This window comes from Elephas maximus, chromosome 3, assembly GCF_024166365.1.
Source record: "Elephas maximus indicus isolate mEleMax1 chromosome 3, mEleMax1 primary haplotype, whole genome shotgun sequence".
Lineage (NCBI taxonomy): Eukaryota > Metazoa > Chordata > Mammalia > Proboscidea > Elephantidae > Elephas > Elephas maximus.
In genome coordinates this window covers 194,669,448-194,687,588 of record NC_064821.1, presented here as the reverse complement: position 1 = coordinate 194,687,588, position 18,141 = coordinate 194,669,448, and the positions used below count along the sequence as shown (strand labels likewise).

The 18,141-nt window shown below is 54.8% G+C and overlaps 2 protein-coding genes across 12 annotated transcripts in view; one reads left to right on the top strand and one right to left on the bottom strand.

The window, feature by feature from the left end:
- Positions 1 to 1,525, top strand: part of ARHGEF11 (Rho guanine nucleotide exchange factor 11) — a 127,351-nt gene extending 125,826 nt beyond the window's left edge. For 5 of the 9 annotated variants that reach the window (XM_049880831.1, XM_049880825.1, XM_049880824.1 and 2 more), the window contains one exon: positions 374 to 1,525. In XM_049880831.1, coding sequence (XP_049736788.1) covers positions 374 to 432 — 59 coding nt within the window. In that variant the 3' untranslated portion in view covers positions 433 to 1,525. The remainder of the gene's footprint in view (positions 1 to 373) is intronic. The other 4 variants (XM_049880829.1, XM_049880830.1, XM_049880827.1 and 1 more) reach the window with 1 other exon arrangement.
- LRRC71 (leucine rich repeat containing 71) lies at positions 1,443 to 17,351 on the bottom strand. 3 transcript variants are annotated; one of them, XM_049880835.1, is made up of 18 exons: positions 17,038 to 17,351; positions 9,692 to 9,841; positions 9,166 to 9,297; positions 8,990 to 9,065; positions 8,679 to 8,756; positions 7,822 to 7,890; positions 7,435 to 7,594; positions 7,275 to 7,358; positions 7,074 to 7,163; positions 6,325 to 6,474; positions 6,019 to 6,112; positions 5,529 to 5,617; positions 4,209 to 4,320; positions 3,740 to 3,861; positions 3,369 to 3,484; positions 2,685 to 3,204; positions 2,510 to 2,591; positions 1,444 to 2,355 (listed from the first exon to the last, which is right to left on the bottom strand). In XM_049880835.1, exons 1-16 carry the CDS (start codon positions 17,195 to 17,197, stop codon positions 3,177 to 3,179), a joined length of 1,710 nt encoding a protein of 569 aa, XP_049736792.1. In that variant the 5' UTR covers positions 17,198 to 17,351; the 3' UTR covers positions 1,444 to 2,355; positions 2,510 to 2,591; positions 2,685 to 3,176. The 3 variants fall into 3 exon arrangements, with proteins under 3 accessions (XP_049736791.1, XP_049736792.1, XP_049736793.1); XM_049880834.1 differs by having other exon boundaries at positions 1,443 to 2,591; XM_049880836.1 differs by lacking the exons at positions 1,444 to 2,355; positions 2,510 to 2,591; positions 2,685 to 3,204 and having other exon boundaries at positions 3,219 to 3,484.
- Positions 17,352 to 18,141: the final 790 nt, after the last annotated feature.

The following is an 18,141-nucleotide window of genomic DNA, read 5'->3' as shown; positions in this document are numbered from 1 at the left end:
CACCTAAAAATGGGAAACTTAGAATTGGACCTACTTTTTCTTTGAGCTGTGGAGATAACAAACCAGGAGGAGCCTGGCCTCACGTCTTAAGACCCATTCTTACTAAGTGGTTCAGAACAAGACTGGTTGGGCAGGGGCACAGTTATGTTCTAACTCAGGATGGCTAGCAGAACAAAAGTGGGGTTCAAGTAGACAGCCCTTTTCAGGCCCCACGAGAAACTCTAGGGTCTCTGGGGAAGGAGAGTGCCCTGTCAGCGTGTAGTGCTGAAGGAGCTGCCCTCATGAGCTTCGGGACTTTCTGGGCAATATGGGGAGGCTCAGCTCCGATGGCCATTAGTTCCTCCTGTCACCATCCCTCCCCATCCTCCCACAGGTTCTGACACTCCCCTGGAAGACAGGGTGGCAGCCGCAGCCACAACACCAGGACTGTAACCACCCCAACACCAAATCTTCATCCCTACTCTTCCCTCAGGGACTGGCCTGAGGCAGGGGCACAGGGTGGGGAGCCCCCAGACCTCCTCCCCGCGGTAGAGGCAGTGGAGGAACTGGGATCCAGCCAAGGCCTGGGAAGGAGGCCTGCATGCTGCTTGGTCTGCTCTGATCGGAGTCAAGTTTCAGTGTCTTTTCCCCAGTCCAACCCCGCAAGGCCTCGTGTCTCCTTAGCATGCCGACTGCATCTGAATGGCCCCCACTCACAAGTCTGCCCCCCTCGCCCCACATGTGCGTGTTCACTTCTGTGTGGGGGCCCTCAGGTGTGCGAGCGAGAGGAGGAGTCTTCCGTGTAAATGCACTTTCTTCCTCCATAGGACCCCAGGGCTGAGGGGGTGCCTCCACTCTCCTTTGTCACTTTGGTTTCCTATAAATATGTATGTATTGTATGTGCATCTCTGCTATTGTAAATAACTGCGACCTTTTTTTGTTTCCATTCCTGGGGTGCTGGAGGCAGTTACAGAAGGGACTGCTAAGGGAAGAGGGAGCTCACTTGTATCTCCTAGTTAACGGCCCCTTTTCCCAACCCCAGTCCAGCTCCAGGATCAGGGCCTAAAGGTAGAGCCAGACCTGGGTGCCCCTGTCCCCAACAGCTGCCCACCCACCCAGCCCTCTGCCCCAAGCCCAGCCTGTGGGCTTGGTGCTCAGCTGCTCCCTCCCCCCTAGAGCTTCTCATCTTCAGAGATAGGGACATGTGAGTGGCTCTTAATCACCTGTGCCCACCCTTTCCCACTTTGTCCTTGTAGAAGACCAGTGTCAGGTACAGAGCTGAAAACTGGGCCCCAGGAGGTAGGGGTGGGGGATATGAATGCTGGAGTCCCTGAATTAACCCAGGACCATCCCGGGGCCTGCAGCCTTGGCCCCTGTTACCACGTCCTCGCTCCTGTCCCCCACTGACTAATAGAATATACACACTGTGCTAGGTGTATATATACATATATATATATAAATATATATAATATATAAAATATAGATATGGAAATGACTGTTTTGCTGTTAAGATAATGTATACTCTTATTTTCTTCCTTTCATGGTTAAGGTTTTTGGTTTTTTTTTTTTTTTTTTTAAAGAAAGTTAAATATTCTTCAACCGTGGCGGTGTGTGTGTGATTCTTGGAACCGCTATGGTGGTTTTTCCCTGAGGCTGGTTAGAACTGGATAGAAAGAATAGAAGGAAACCCCCCACATGTCGCTCCTGGATCAAGCCCCCAAACCCAGGTCTCCCCACGTTCTTTCCCCAGGTTTCACGTGTACGTTCACTGAACTGGGCACTCGGCAAACTTAAGTTCTCTGGCCCCCACGACCAAGAAGGGAAGACATTGCCCTCATTCCTCCACACACAAACAGACGAGCAGTGGACCAGTCAAGAGAGCACATGAGCTTTAGGCAAAACATAAGGGAGGGCCAGCTGCCAGGGCCTCACAGTTCCCTGTCACCATCCCATCCTCCCACAGCCACACCATCAGGACTGTGACCATGCGTCCATATCACCTGTCTCTTTGTCTTCATTGTTGGATTAAGTGACAGATTGTTTTTCAGCCCTAAGTAGTATTCTAACTCAAACCTAGCATAATACTAAGTCTGGCCCTCAGGAGCTTACAGTCTAACAGGGCATCAGAGCTGATATACAAGACATTGGTGAGCTGTAGGGATAAAGCTGGAAGGACTCGCTGTACCTTTAGAAGGACCTGGGCAGGGATCACTGGGACTGGCTGGCCATCATTAAGCACCTGCAGTGTTTCAGTGTTGGGAATCCAAAGAGATGACAGATTTTCTCTGGAGCAGCTCACTAGCCAGCTGCAGAAAGGCCTGGGGCAGCTCAGGCAGGCAGACCACAAGGGCTGAGAGCTCTCCGAGGCTGAAAGGCCTGTGGGAGCAACAGCCTTGCAGAAAGTAGGACAACAGGGAGTTCTGGGTAGGGTGTGCAGGTCCCTGTCAGGGCTACAGAAGTGGGGACTGACGGATTGTGGGACACGTTAAATCTGCCAAAGGTAAAGAAGGGAGACAAGGCCCCTGTTTACCTCCACCTTCTCTGGCATCTCCACAGGAGCCAAGCCCATGCTCTCTGGGCATTCTCAGTGGGCTATTTCAGTGGTGGCTGCACTGAAGGGTAAAAACATGGCGGAGGGGTGGGGACTCAACTCCCCCAACTCCTCTGGCCCCAGCCATCTGGGTGTCTGGTTTTAGATTGCTTACATCTGCAGACTGTGTCACTAGGGGTCATGTGGAGTGCTTGAACTTTGTACTTTAGATGTGGGGAGGCTTAGCAACCTTTCCAAAGTGGTCTGCCAAGTCTGAGCCTTTTCTGCAACTGAGCCATCACCTCTCCTCCCAGCGTCAGAGACCTGGGCCCTGTCAGGAGAAGCAGAGGGGGAATGGGGAGCCCACGCTCAATCCCTCTGCCCATTCCTACTCCCTCTCCCACGCAGGTTGTACATGTCAGCTATTAATCCCAAGACTCCCTTCTGCCTCTGAGACTGAAGGCTGAATCCAAACCCTGCATGGCACACATCCAGGAAACATGGGGGAGTGACTGGCCTGAGAAAGCAAGAACTGGGCCCTCTGGAGGCAGGAGAGCAATGCCGAGACAGGCTAATGAGAGACAAGCCAGAATCTTTCCAGCAGAACTTGGAAGCAGTTCAGACCATCACTCTTCCCGTCATTTCTAGCCACGTGACGTGAACAGACTCACAGAGCCCAAAAGCTCCAGGTAGTTCTGGAACAAAATTTTCAGACAACCTCAAGGGAAAGTGCAATGATATGCTTTTTATCAATATGAGGTCGCCCCCAGGGAGGACAGCCCACACGGGGACAGGAGGTGCTTCTGTGGCCAAGCTTTGGGCGGGCGGGGGGCGGCGGTAGTGGCAGGGTGGTCCCTACATGGAGAAAGCCAGGGCCTCATCCTCCCTGGGCCTGGCTTTATTCATGGGATCCCTTGGCAGCATCAGCTCCTGGATCATGGTGTACGCAGGACATTGCAGGGGGAAGTAGTTCTTCTGAAAGAAACAAAGGAAGGCTGGCAGCTGACAAGAAGGATGAAGGTTAGTCCTCTAGGAGGACATTTTCCTGGGCAGGATGGGTTAGGGCCTGGGGAATAGGGAGAAAAGGCAGAGTGACTGGAACTCTGCTGACTGCACCAAGAGGGGCGGGGTTATGTTGTTATAAAAAGAATTGGGGAAACTACAGACCTTCCCTGGGAATAGGGAAGAAGCTGCCTGCAGCAGCCGCAGAGGAGATTGAAATGGACTCACCGCCAGGGACAGCCAGAGCAGCCCGACCGGGCCCTTGGACGCAACCTTGGACTTGGAGAACTGCACCTGGTACTGCACTGCTGCGAGGAAGCCCTCTAGCCCCACCTCTGTGATGCGGTTCCCTGGGGGATGGGTACAGACAAGGTGGCCTCTTAGACACCGCCACCTGGGCTAATGCTTGCCTCTCTCAACCTCAACTCAGCACTAGCCCGGGTCAGCCCAGGGCTAACTCTCCCTTACCTGACCTTTCACCCCAGCTCTCCACTGACTCCTCCCACATCGGACTCCCTTGTCCTCAGCCTTCTCCCCGGCCCAGGCTCTATCCCTCACCCCAAAACCCCATGCAAGAGGGTCGTGGACAACATGATGCTCAACTCTGGGAAAACCAAGTTCTGCTCCATGGAGTTGGGCACCCTCAGGGCTGGACAGGGCCCCAGGTAGCCTTGTGGGGCGGAGCAGGCAAACATACGCAGGAGGTTGAGGTGCAGAAGGACCTTATTCCCAGGCATGTAAACTTTCCCATCTCGGTGCGCCACAGGCTCCAGGAGAGGGTTGACCATCTCCGTAGTTTCAGCAACGAGCTGTTAGCGCAGAATAGTAATTGCAGCAGAGGAGAAGGGGAGCTAGACAGCAGGTCATTCATTCATTCAGCCAACATACATGCTTACAGAGCTCAATAAGCCCACATCCTCAAGAAAACGCCTCTGAGGGAGGGAGAAAGAAGGAAGCGGTATAGTGTGATAACCAGGAGAGGCAAACTCAGGATGCGGGGAGCACTGAGGGGGGATGCACGGCCCAGTCCAGGGAGCCAGGAATGGGCTTCTGGAGGAGGTGGCCCACGAGCTGAAATGTGAAGGGTAAGTGGACATTATCAGATGAAGATGGGGGAAAGGCGCTCCCGGCAAAGGAAACAACAGGTCCAAAGGCTTTAGAGGCATGAAACGGTGTGCTGCATTCAGGTCTTGCTAAATGTTCCTGTCAGCTAGAGCAATAGAAACGGATGGGAGGGAGAGGGTGCTGAAGGCAGGACGGGATGGCCTTGCAATAGCCCCTGGTGAGAAACAGCCGCTGACCAAGGCGGGGCAGGGACAAGGAAAAATGGAAATTAAAAGGCAACACCCACCCCGTTCCTCCACCTGGCTTTTCCCTTTTGTAATATCTGGTTTTGGGTGCCAGAGAAGACTAAAAGCAGGCCGTTCCCTGCTGGGGGTGGCGAGGATGAGAGTGTGTGTCCCCTGATGGAGGAGACAGAGTATAATGATAGAGACAGATGCCCAGGTGGCTGCAACTGGAGGGTTGGGAGGGATTGGGAACTGTGGGGTGGGCAGTCCAGGAAGGCTTCCGAAGCAAGGAGCAAGTTGGTCGCAGTTGAGAGAGAAAAGGGAAGATCCAAGGACAAAAGAGAAAGGGTCTCAAAAAGGCGCTGGGGTGGGGGTGAGGTGGCATCATGACTATAAAGTGCCCTGCCTTCCTCGAGGAGCCCTGCCTTCCAGAGCAGCCCTTTGGGAAGCAGACTGAGTTGAGACAGTGAATCAGAAGCATAGGCTACTGACAGACAAGGAAGGGGAATGGGGGGCCACCTTGAGTCTGAAGGGGAGCACTGAACATTATTCCCACAGTGTGGGGACAGGTTTCAGGTGTGGCTGAAGCAGGAATGAAGGAGTAAATCTGAATGTATGTGGCTGCCACTACAGGACAGGACTGGAAACTCCATTCCAGGAAGGGGCTGGGGTGAGAGCCAGCCTGGAACCCTGGGGGGTGTGCACCTGTACTTCTGCTAACAGCCTACCTCTGACTCCAGGAGGATGCTCCGCTTCTCTTTGCTCCCAGATTTGGTCCCTTTCCCCTTGGTTGGCTTCTGCTCAGGGATGGATGCCTCTGGATCGGGAGGAGGGGCCAGAGTGTACAGACAAGACCTAACACCACCAAGGCTCCCCAGAGAGAACGGGGTAGGGCGAGGCAGACTCCCCAAACTCTGATAGCTTTGTGTTTGGGTACAATAGAAGCAGTGGGAGGGGGCTCTGCTAGGTGGGTGGGTTCCTTTGAGGGCAGGGCCACAGAGGTCCACCCCAGGGAAAAGGGGGCTGGAGTGTGGTGGGTCAGGATGTCAAGGCCAGGAGGGCTTTCCAATCGTATCACTGTCAAGAAAGAAAAGACCCAGAGGAGCAAGACAGGAAAACTAGCTCATGTCACGCACGGCAGAGCAGACCCGGAGCAGCCCTTCTGTCTCTGCCTTCCTCTACCCCAGGAAGGAGCTGGCAGAGGGGCACTATACTTACTCCCTTTGCCTGCCTTTGAGGCATCTTCTTTCTTAAGGGTTCCTTGTGTAGGCGACTGCCCAGACCCTGACTTCTCCTCTTTCTTGACCACTTCCTATGGAGGATGTTAGGAGAGAGATGAAAGACTACCTCCCCGGGGATAGGGAACAGGTGTGGGAAGAGGCCATGGTTGCTCGAGTCTCATGGGGTGGGCCTTTGAAATCCCTGCATGGCTTCCTTCCCTCCACCCCCAGCCGTGCACCATGGAAGCGGCTTCCCTCCCCGTTCTTCCAGCACCCGAAGCTGCCTTTCCCACAGCACACCTACCCCTGACTTCTCCTTTTTCTTGCCCAGGCTTTTGGGGGTTTTCATGGCCGGCACCTTGTCCGTCTTCTCTGACAGTGCAGCACTGCTCGCCCCTACCATCTGATTCTTGTCTCGGTCGGTTTTGAAGTCCGTGTGTCGAGAGGAGGAAGGCTGTGCTCATGAATGGGAAGGGATGGAGGAAGAAGCCTGAGCTCCTTCCCCAGTGGGGGGGTAGGGGGGTAGGGGAAGCCTGGGGTCTGGGGAGGAGTGGGCTGGCAACAACCACCCCAAACTCCCTGACTAAATGCAAAAATAGTTAAGTATGGGACTCTACTGGGTGAAGGGCTGTTGGAAAGAAACAGCTGAGGTGCCCGGGGGTGAGCTGGGGAAAAGAAAAATAGTAGCTAACTTTCACGGAGCTAAGTGCCAAGCACTGTTTCAATGCATCACATGAATTGATTCGTTTAATCCTCTTGACAGCCCTGTGAGGTAGGTACAATCATCATCCCCACTTCACAGATGAGAAACCTGAGGCACAGGGAGGTTAAGTAACATGCCCAACATCACAAACTGGCACGAGGACGAGTCAGGTTTCAAATTCCGTCTGTTTAAATCTTGAGACCGCTTAGCAAATGTTTGTTAGAGTCACGACGGAGGGAGAGAGGACCGAGGTTAGACGGCCTGGATAGCTGGCTGAGAAGCAGACGGCCTAGGAAGGGGGCTCAAGGGACAGCGCACTCTCGAGCCCGCCAAGCTTGTTGGCTCCTTACCGATCGTAATCGCTCCTGCGTCCCCTTCTCCAGCAAGAGGCGCCGGCGCTCCACCACCTCGATGTGTGTCAGCTCGAAGGGGCGCAGGACCTGGGCGAGGCGGGCACCTCGCCGTCAGACGCCCTCGGGGGCGGGGGTCAGCTCGCTGGTCACGCCCACCGCCCCGCCCACCGTCCGGTCACGCCCCTCCGGCCCACCCACCTCGGCCAGCTTCAGGGCTCCTTTGTCCTGGATGCGGTTGTGGGCCAGGGACAGCCAAAGCAGGGAGCGGTTCAGCCTGAGGCCCTGCGGAGGCGGGAGGACACGTGAGGCGCTCGGCCAGCCGCCCTGCTCTGAGGGCCCCGGCCCGCGGCGCACGCACATTGGCGATGTAGCCCGCACCCTCGTCCCCGATGTGGTTGAAACCCAGGTTGAGTGAGACGAGGGTTTTGTTGCAGCTGTGCAGCGTGGACAGAGCCTGGCCCAGCAGCTGCGCCCCGTAGTCGTCGATGTTGTTGTTGCGCAGAGACAAATGTGCAATCCTAGGACAGCGGGCGGGAGAATGAGTCACTGGACAGCCAAGGTCCTGGGCGTTGGCAGGAATCTCGGGGAACCAGAGAGGCATGAGGAGGGCCATCTGGTCTGAAGGTGGGGAGGCATGAATTGAGGGTGTCTGGGAACATGCTAGAGAAGCAAGGAAGGGTGGGACAATGGGTAACTTCAGATAGAGGGACACGCCCAGAGCAAGGGGGTGAGAAAGGAGTCTCACGTGCTGTCCAACCCCATGAGCTTGTAATATGACTGCTCCGGCAACGGGTTCCCCTCCAGAGACACCTTCCTGAGGGTGGGGGAGAGCCGAGAACCAGGAGGTACCACGGAGGCCAGGTGAGGAGAGAGGCAGAGAGGAAGTGTGGGTCTCTGGGGAGCAGCTTGGCAACAAACACATGGAATCAAAGCATGGCCTCCAATATAGGAATTATACGTGACAGTTCCGGCAGACTACAAATCCTGAAATGTGGCCATGTGAAGGGGCAACTGTTCAGAGTTAGTGACCTGAGATAAGGGGGCCCCTAAATGGCCCCCCAATGATCCCCACCTCTGTGGCTTCTATCTTGGGTGCTCTCTAGCACTCTTGGCTCGCCAGCTGCCATGTCCTGAGGACACTCAGACAGCCTATGCATCAAGGACCCTGCCCAAATGAGCCACTCCTCCACCACCACAGTGCCCACATTGCCCTGCAGCATCCGTGCCTAAGTACCTCTCCCTTCCTCACTGGACTGAGAGTTCCTGGAGGACAAGAACTGCATCTCACCAGCCCCTAGTGCAGCACCAGGGCCCCAGGCAGCAAGGAGCAGGGGAGAGAACCTCCAGGGATGGTGGTGGGACCGAAGGGGAGGACAGAGGCTGAGGCCCTGATGTGGGCAGAAAAGGGGACCCCGCTTCTTGTCACATGGGAACTTCATGACCCAGCAGACACTGGCTCCACCCTGTTGCCACAGGGATGTCAGCCCAGGCCCACAGAAACTGGGACCTGCCACTGCCATACCCAAACGGCTCCCCTCTGACAATCCACCCAGACAGGCTGCCCAGCACTGGGCGCCCCGACCCCCCAATCCCTCTGCTGACCTGAGTGTGGATGAGCACAGAGGCAGGAGAGCGATGAAGGTTGTCAAGGTCTTATCTGTCAGCCCCACCTTCCACAAGCTGGAGTTGGCAGGAAGTGCAGAAACAGCTGGGGCCCCACCTCCCACCAGAAACACTGTCCTCCCAGCCACCCTGACACCAGAACATCCCACCCCCAGCCACACCCTTCCCCAGGTCCCCACCTCTCCACAGGCCCCAGGGTATTCAGGGCCCCCTCTGTTCTCTCTCCCAAGCCATCAGGAGTCCCATACCCCAGAGTGACCTCCCATCCAACCCCCTCAACGCCCCCTCACTTGATGGCCTGTAGCTGGCTGAGAGGGGGCAGGCATTTAGAAAAGATACCCAGAATGCGATCCTCAACCTTCCAACCTGCAGAAGGGAGAGAAGGAAGGGTCTCAGGCCTGGGGAAGGCAAGAAGGGGGTGGTGGGATGAGGGAGGCTAGTGGGAAAAGGGGTGGGGGAGCTTCACCGCGGATGTAGATTTCCCTCACGGACTTGGGGTCCTCCTGCTCCAGCTCCACCTGGACGGTGGGCCGGAAGAACACGTATTTGCTCTCCAGGCTGTTGAGGCTGCAGGATCCCGACAGCAACCGCTGCTCCTCTAGAAGGTAAGAGGTGCAAGGAGAGGGGTGAGGAGGGAGGAGACAGGGCCGATGCACAGCGCCCCACATCCCACCAGCCTAGGAGTGCCCACAGAGACTCTGGCAGCTTCCACCGAAGGGGTGTACTGCAAATCGCCACAAGTGTGGGAGGCAGTAGCCTTGTGGGCGCTGCTTTTTCAGGCAGGCGTGCCTCTGCTTGGGTTAGGAAAGGAATAGACTCTCCCGTCTCCCCACCCGCCCTCTTGAATCCACCCCCCTCACTCACACACATACACACATACACACACACGCACAAACACTCTGCCCTGTGTCCCCGCCATTTGGCCCGCAAGTGAGATGGGAGGCTGCGGATGGACCAGGGGGCCCTGGGGTAGGGGCTCCGCTGTCACTCACCTAGGGCTGTCTTTTCCGACACGGAAGCAGAAGGGACAAAGGTCGGGTGAGGACGGGGCCGGATGACAACTTTGGGGAAGTCTGTGTAGCCTGATCGCGTACAGAGCTCGGCGAAGTCGGTCTCCAGCACCCCGGAGCACTGGTACTCCTCTGCGGGGCCAGGAAGGAGGGTGAGCAGATGACGTTTTAGCCCTGGGTCGCCACGAGAGGGCAGCAGAGACCGCGGGATGCCCCCGCCTCGCTGGGCCCGCGCCCACGTCTCCGGGGACCCGACGTCCAACAAGGACACTGCGCCGAGCTTGCCGCCCCGAGCTTTGGGCCAGGCAGGGCGCCCCTCTGAGGTGAACGCCTTACAGCCATTTTTAAAATGTTAAGTTACGTTGCAAACACCGACGCTGAAAACACGAGAGAAAACAGTGGGCTTGAGAGGTAGACAGCGGGGCGACTCTCCTGTGCTGTCCCCGCCACGGGTCAGGGATGCGCCCGCCCTGGCTCTCCCCTAGTGCAGAATCTGGCCGGGCCCCGGCCTCCCCCAGGATGACCCCAGCCCAGCCTCCTCCTATGTCCCCCTTCCCTGCTGGGACTGCCCAGGGTCACACGGAGAAAAAAAACCCAGGCCTGGTGTGCACAGAGGAAGGAACCCAGAAGTTCCTCAAGCCCCTGCTCCTTAGGCACACACCCCAAGGTCCAGCAGAGCAGCAGACTTTATTTAACAAACGCTTATATTGCACTTAATAGTGTCCTGCATTGTTCTAAATGCTTTAGAGATATTATCTCATTAAAGAGTGATACAGTAAAACCTACAAAAACCAGAACTATGTAAGGCAGAATCCTGTCCGAGAAGGAAAACCCAAATATTTTCCCCTAAAAGGAATGACAGGAAATGGTAAGACTGCACCTTGTTAAGGCAGAAAACTTGCAAGACCCAGAAAAACAAGGCAGTCCCATTGAGTTCCGGCGCTCACAGGTTTCACTGTATTAATTCTGATAGATGCCCACTGCCTCTCATCCTGAAGGCTGGGAGAACCTGGAGGCAAAAGGGCTGGCTGGCTGAGTGCCGGGCTGCTCTGCCGACCGCCAGGTGGCCTGGAGCCTCCACAGCAACCCCAGGCCTGGGGCAGCAGGTGCCAAAGGGGTGTGTGCCAGGGGAACTCCTGCCCCAGAGCAGAGAAGGTCTGCCTGGGGGTGTGGAGGGACAGAGGACATGTGCTGGGGGCACATGTGGGGCAGGATGCAGAGAGGCTTAAGGGTTCGAACCAACCAAGGGTGAGAGACATGTCCCTCATGCATCCTTCAGGGCTGGCACACAGGTACACGAATGGACGAAGTGGATAAGGGGAGGCATACCACCACCACTGCTCGTTGCCACTGAGGCAACTCGGACTCATGGCGACCCCACGTGTGTCAGAGTAGAACTATACTCCGCAGGGGTCTTGGTGGCTGATTTTTTGGAAGTAGCCTTTCTCCTGAGGTATCCCTGGGTGGACTCAAACCACCAGCCTTTTACTTAGCAGCTGAGAGCATTAACTATTTGCACCCCCCAGGGATGCCAAGAAGAGGCATGGGGAAGCTATACACCCCTTGAACAGATGACTTCTGCAGCCCTGCCTGCCTTCCTGGTTGTTCCCTCTGCTGGAGAAGCCTCCAGCGCTTCCTCGCTTCACTTCTCTAGAACAGATTCTCAAACTTTAACGTCTGTAAGGATCACTGGAGAGTGTTAAAACTGCCTCCTGGGCCCCATCCCCAGAGATTCTGACTCAGTAGGCCGGGTAGAGCTCATGAATTTGCATTTCCAGCAAGTTTGCTGGAGGATGCGAAGCTGCTGGTCCAAGGACAGCACCTTGAGAACCACATCGTAGAGCAGCACTGTCCTGTTGACCTTTCTGCGATGATGGAAACTCTACACCTGCTGTGGCTAGTAGTTACCAAACTGGACAGGCAGCTCCAAGAGGAGCGGCCCCACTTTCCTCGCCTCCCACATGCCTTCCTCACGCTCATTAATGACCTCGCCTCGGAGCGAATCTTGAGAAACAGAAGGCATCAGATGAGACTTTCTCTAACCTATAAACCTTAGGGTCGCTATGAGTCGGAATCAACTCAACGGCACTGGGTTTGGTTTTGGTATAAACCTTCCTACATCTGCTGTCACTCTCTACCCCACTGAACCACAGTGGCACCTGCTAGAACTTTCATGACCTCGTGTGCCCAGTCCAGGGTCCCCGTACAGTCGTCACTCCCACTCCCTCCTCCATCTCCACCTGCTGCTGCTCAGGCTCCCCTGCCAGCTCCTCCTCTGCCAGTTCCTTTAAGGTACCATCCTGAGCCCTGTCCCCTCCTATAGGCACACTCCTGCCCTCCCCAGGGATTATGTTCACTCCCAGGGTTTTACATACACCAGAACATTGCTGTTGTTGTTAGGTGCTGTCGAGTTGGTTCCGACTCATAGCAACCCCGTGTACAACAGAACAAAACACTGCCTGGCCCTGCGCCATCCTCACGGTTGTTGCTATGTTTGAGCCCATTGTTGCAGCCCCTGTGTCATCCATTCGTTGAGGGTCTTCCTTCTTTTCACTGACCCTCTACTTTACCAAGTATGATGTTCTTTTCCAGGGACTGGTCCCTCCTGATAACATGTCCAAAGTATGTGAGACAAAGTCTCACCATCCTCACTTCTAAGGAGTATTCTGGCTGTACTCCTTCCAAGATAGATTTGTTCATTCTTCTGGCAGTCCATGGTATATTCAATATTCTTCGCCAACACCATAATTCAAAGGCATCCATTCTTCTTCAGTCTCCTTTTATTCGTTGTCCAGCTTTCACATGCATATGAGGCAATTGAGAATACCATGTCTTGGGTCAGGCACATCTGAGTCCTCAAAGTGACATTTTTGCTTTTTAACACTTTAAAGATGTCTTTCGCAGCAGATTTGTCCAATGTGATACATTGTTTGACTATAAGGTTTTCATGGCCAGTCTTTTTTAGAAGTAGTAGATCCCCAGGTCCGTCTTCCCAGTCTGCCTTAGTCTGGAAGCTCTGCCGAAACCTGTCAGAAAACTGGCAGATGAGTGGTGGGCCAGAATATGAGCAGCTCCCAAAGCCACATCTCCAGCCCTGCCCTCTCTGGGGTGCTCCAGACCCATGTGTCTAACTGCCCTCCTGACATCACACCTTGGAGGTCCCCTGTACATGCTCCTCCTTCAGGCTTTCCCATCTCCATGAATGGCACCTCCACCCACCCAGTATCCAACCCAGAACCCTGGAGCTCAGTCTTGCTATGTCCCTCACTCCCCACGCCATCCCACCCTTCACCAACTCCGGTTACTTCTACCTCCAAAGTATTTCTCCAAGGAGCCAAGCCCAGCCACCCCTCTCTGCACCTTCGCTGCCCTATCCTAACTACCACTGTCCCTCATCTGGACTGCTGAAATAGCCTGGTAACTCACCTGCCGGCCTCCATTCTCTCCCCCTTGCGCTTCATTTTCCATACAGCTCCCAGATTGCTTTGCATGCATGTTTTTAGTATTACTGGGCTCATATCTGCAGGGGATTCTATACCATCTTGTCTCCCCTTCTGGAAAATGCTCTTTCTCCAGCTCTCACAGTTGCCTGCCCCAGCCACCAGCACTGACTCCGAGATGGCACCTGCCCAAAGTCGGTCAATCAGAGCTTTACACCAAGTTGTTTTACCCCCATTTCACAGACAGCAAGTTCCTGTCCCTCTCTGATGGCAAAACCATCAGGTTTGAATCAAGAAGCCTTCCAGTAAGTTCCCCATTTTTGCTTAATTATTTTGAGCTGGGTTTCTATCATTTGCAACAAGAGTCACACCCTTCTTATACCCTTCTAGTGGCTTCCATGGGAGCAGGATTGTATCCATCTTGTTCACCTCTGTATCCCTAGTATCTGGTACAGAACAGGCATTCGAAAGTAACTGTTGAATAGAGAAATGAATGCCTGTAACACTCACTTCCTGGTAGCCCCTCTCTGAGCTCCCATCACCCCCTGGGGTTCTTTGAGATCAAGTTCAATTCAAAATACACATACCCAGCTGAGATCCAGGAACTGTGCTGGGGGCTGAGAGTAAAACTGATTCATACCCACATATTCCAGGATTGAGCAGGGAGCTTAGCACACAGTGGGTGCATAATGCATGTTTTTTTTGAATGGACAAATGAATTTGCAGTTTACAAAATACTTTTTCACCATCAGCTCTGTTGCTCTTCATCCCAGCAGGCAGCACAGGATTCCCATCTCCATTTTACAGAAGAAACTTGCCCAAGGCCACACATCTTTTCTTTTTTTATTGCGCTTTAAGTGAAAGTTTACAAATCAAGTCAGTCTCTTATACAAAAATTTATACACACCTTGGTATATACTCCTAACTGCTCTCCCTCTGGTGAGACAATACACCCCTTCCCTCCACTCTCTTTTCGTGTCCATTCAGCCAGCTTCTGACCCCCTCTGCCCTCCCATCTCCCCTCCAGACAGGAGATGCCAACATAGTCTCTTGTGTCTACTTGATCCAAGAAGCTCACTCCTCACCAGCATCATTTTCTATCCCATTGTCCAGTCCAATCCCTGTCTGAAGAGTTGGCTTTGGGAATGGTTTCTGTCCTGGGCCAACAGAAGGTCTGGGGGCCATGACCACCAGGGTCCTTCTATTCTCAGTCAGACCATTAAGTCTGGTCTTTCTACGAGAATTTGGGGTCTGCATCCCACTGCTGTTCTGCTCCCTCAGGGGTTCTCTGTTGTGTCTCCTGTCAGGGCAGTCATCGCTTGTAGCTGGGCACAATCTAGTTCTTCTGGTCTCAGGCTGATGTAGCCCCTGGTTTATGTGGCCCTTTCTGTCTCTTGGGCTCATAATTACCTTGTGTTTTTGGTGTTCTTTATTGTCCTTTGCTCCAGGTGGGTTGAGACCAATTGATGCAACTTAGATGGCTGCTTGCTAGCGTTTAAGATCCCAGACACCACTCTCCAAAGTGGGATGCAGAATGTTATCTTAATAGATTTTATTATGCCAAATGACTTAGGTGTCCCCTGAAACCATGGTCCCCAAACCCCTACCCCTGCTACACTGGCAAAGGCCACACATTTAATGACAGTTTAGACCTATAACACTCTTACCATGGTCCGGGAGCTAGTTACAAATAACACAGTTGCCCTAGGAGAATGCTGCTACTTGTTATCCCAGTTTGCAGATAAGGAAACTGAGACACAGAAGTGATAAGATCTGCCCCTGCCCACCAGAGATCAAATGGCCAGCAAGGGGCAGAGCCACGGTCTGTACTCTTAACCACTATGGTTCACTACCTCTTAGAAGAGTGAGGCAGAAAGCCAGGACCCCCACCCTCTCAGCCCAATGCTCTTCCCACCCTCCCACGGAACTCATTTATTCACTCCTTCAACAAATCTTTGTTCTGTGTACAAAGGATCCAGAGGTGAACAAGGCCAGGTCTCTATCCTCAAGAAGCTGACATTCTGGTGGGAAATTAAAAAAAAAAAAAAAAAAAACCTGCCATCGAGTCAATTCTGACTCATGGCGACCTCATGTGTTTCAGAGTAGAACTGCCTTTGGCTGTGACCTTTTGGAAGTGTATCACCAGGCCTTTCTTCCAAGGCACCTCTGGGTGGGTTCACACCACCAACTTGTGGCTAGTAGCCCAGCATTTAACCGTTTGTGCCACCCGGGGATTCCCTGGTGAGAAATACAGTACAAACCAGCAAATCACAGACTGATAATTTCCTATACAGGAAAGGACTATGGGCCTCAAGGCTAAGGGACGGTGGTAGTGCTACTTTAGATGAGGAGGTCAGGAAAGGCCTGCCTGAGGAGGTGACATCTGAGCTGAGATCTGAATGACAAGAAGGGAAGAGCCACATAAAGATCTAATGAAGAGCATTTCAGACAGCAAAAACAGCAAATGAGGTGGGGGAAAAACTTGGCCTATTCCAGCACAAATAGATGGTGCCTGGATACCACCACTGACTGCTCTGACAGGCATCACAACAGAGGGTCCTGGACACAGCTGGAGAAAAATATAGAACAAAATTCTAACTCAAAAAGAAGGACCAGACTTGCTGGCCTGACAGGGACTGGAGAAACCCTGAGAGTATGGCCCCTGGACACCCTTTCAGCTCAGTAATGCGGTCACCCCTGAGGTTCATCCTTCGGCCAAAGATTAGACAGAACCATAAAACAAGACTAAAGGGGCACACCAGCCCTGGGGCAAGAACTAGAAGGCAGAAGGCAGGAGGGGACAGGAAAACTGGTAATAGAGAACCCAAGGTTGAGAAGGGAGAGTGTTGACATGTCGTGGGGTTGTTAACCAATGTCATAAAACAATGTGTAATAACTATTCAATGAGAAACTAGTTTGTTCTGTAAACCTTCATCTAAAGTACAATTAAAAAAAGAAAACTTGGCCTTTTTAAGGGCAAAATAGAGGCCAGTCTGGGGAAGTGTGGAGAACAAGGAGGATCAAGGTAGGAGGTGAGGTCAGAGAGGCATGAGAGCCCCTTTTGGATCTGATTTTTTTGCAGAGGAAAGTGACTGGAGGGTTTTAAAGACGGGAGTGTTAAGATCTGATTTCCATTTCTAAGCATCACTCTGGCTTCCTTGGGGAGGACAGTACCTGTGTGGGCCCACCCTGGGAGGCGACAGGTGGAAACACCTGTACCACATTTCTTCCCCACATACTCCCGGAGCACCTGCTACGTGGCCGGCCCTGTGCTGGCGCTAGAAACACTAGAGAGAAGTGGGGGCGCTCCCTTCACTGACACAGACCAGTGGGGCGAGGGGTAGAGGGATGAGAAGACAATTAGTCTAGGGTGGAAGAGAGAGGCACAAGGTTCGCCAGGGACCTAAATGAGAGGAGGTGAGGCAAGAGGGCTTCCTGGACCAAGTCACACTTGAGATGCACCTGGAAAAAGAACTGAGGGTTAGCTGGAGAAGGGCGTGGGAAGAGTTCTAGGCCGAGGGAACAGCATGGGCAGGGTGTGGAGGATGGCGACTTGGAGGAACCTAAGGCAGACGAGGCACATGCCGAGCGCGGGACCGTGGAGAGCCCGCGAGGGAGGGGGCGCAGCTGCGCCAAGCTGGGGTGTCTGAAATCTAGCCGGCGGGCACCGAGGAGCGTTTCCCGTGCCCCACTACTTAGTGCCAGAAAGTCTAGGACTTAGTTAGTTCCTGGCTTGTCGTCCGTCTCCTCCACCAGAGCTCTTCCTGCGCGCCCCGCACAGCGCCAGTGACAACGCCCCAACAACCGGATACCCCGAGCGTGCGCGGCGGCTGGGGGCGCGCGCAGCCGCAGCCTCGAGGCCCCACCCCTCCGCCGCCGCCAGCGTACCTGGGTTCTTAGGCTCCTCCTCGCCCACCTGCTGCAGGTTGATCGTCGGCTTCTCCTTGGCCCCGCGCTCCCCCTTCTTGGCCACCGTGCCGGATGTCTTCTGGGTCCCGGGACGCGGGGCCCTGGGGGAGGTCCCCGAAGCGCTCGTCTCGCTCGACATGCCGGTGCCGTCCGCAGCGACTCTGGGGACCCTCGAGGGGGAGAGGAGACAAGATGGGATTCCGCGGGACTCGCCTAGGGGGTGGCTATATCAGCGGTCTCTGTTCGCTGCCACAGACGGGTTCCGCCCGCGGCGGATTCGCCCCCGCGTCCCTCTCCATGGCAACGGCGCAGTGTGGGCGGGCCCGGCAGAAACGGAGTCGCCTCAGAGCGCATGCGGGGCCGACAGGGGGCGCCGCAGGGTCAGGATTAGAGGTAGGGAGAGCCCTGTGGGAGGAGCCGGCCGCCTGGGCGAAGGGTGGAGTGTGGGCAGGCCCAGGAATAGGGCGGAGCTTATGAGAGGCGGGAAGGGCGGGACCAGGGTGGAGAGAGCGGGACTAGGGCGGCCGGACGTCACAGCGGGAGGTGAGCCTTCCGGGCCCCACTTGGCAGAGCCTGTGCGAAAGGTAACGGGCTACGGCGGCCCTGGCCTGGGCGGGGGCATGGCGCAGGAAGACCAGCGGATCTGGGGCGGGACCAAAGCCGAGGGGGCGGGGCTAGTGCGGGAGTCCAGTGTCTGGGCGGGGCTATGGTAAGGATCAGGCGCGGAGGGGGCGGGACAAGGGCGGAGGAGCCGGGATAGGGCGTGCGCCGCGCAATCCAAAATCACCCCGGGAAGTGAGCCCGGGGGCCGGGGACCGGGCTGGACAAGCTAGGGATCCGGACAGTCGGAGGACACTAGGAAGGGAGAGTCCGCGCGGGGGCGGATTGGGCTTCTGGAGTTCGCACACCTATCCGGTAAGGACAGGGCACCTGGTGCAAAGGGCCCAGAGGGACCCACAGAGTTGGCATGGCACTGATTTTCTATTTCCTATCTCATCTATTGGAAACCTGGGTGGCCTAGTGGTTAAGAGCTCAGGCTGCTAACCAAAAGGTCGGCAGTTCGAATCCACCAGGCACTCCTTG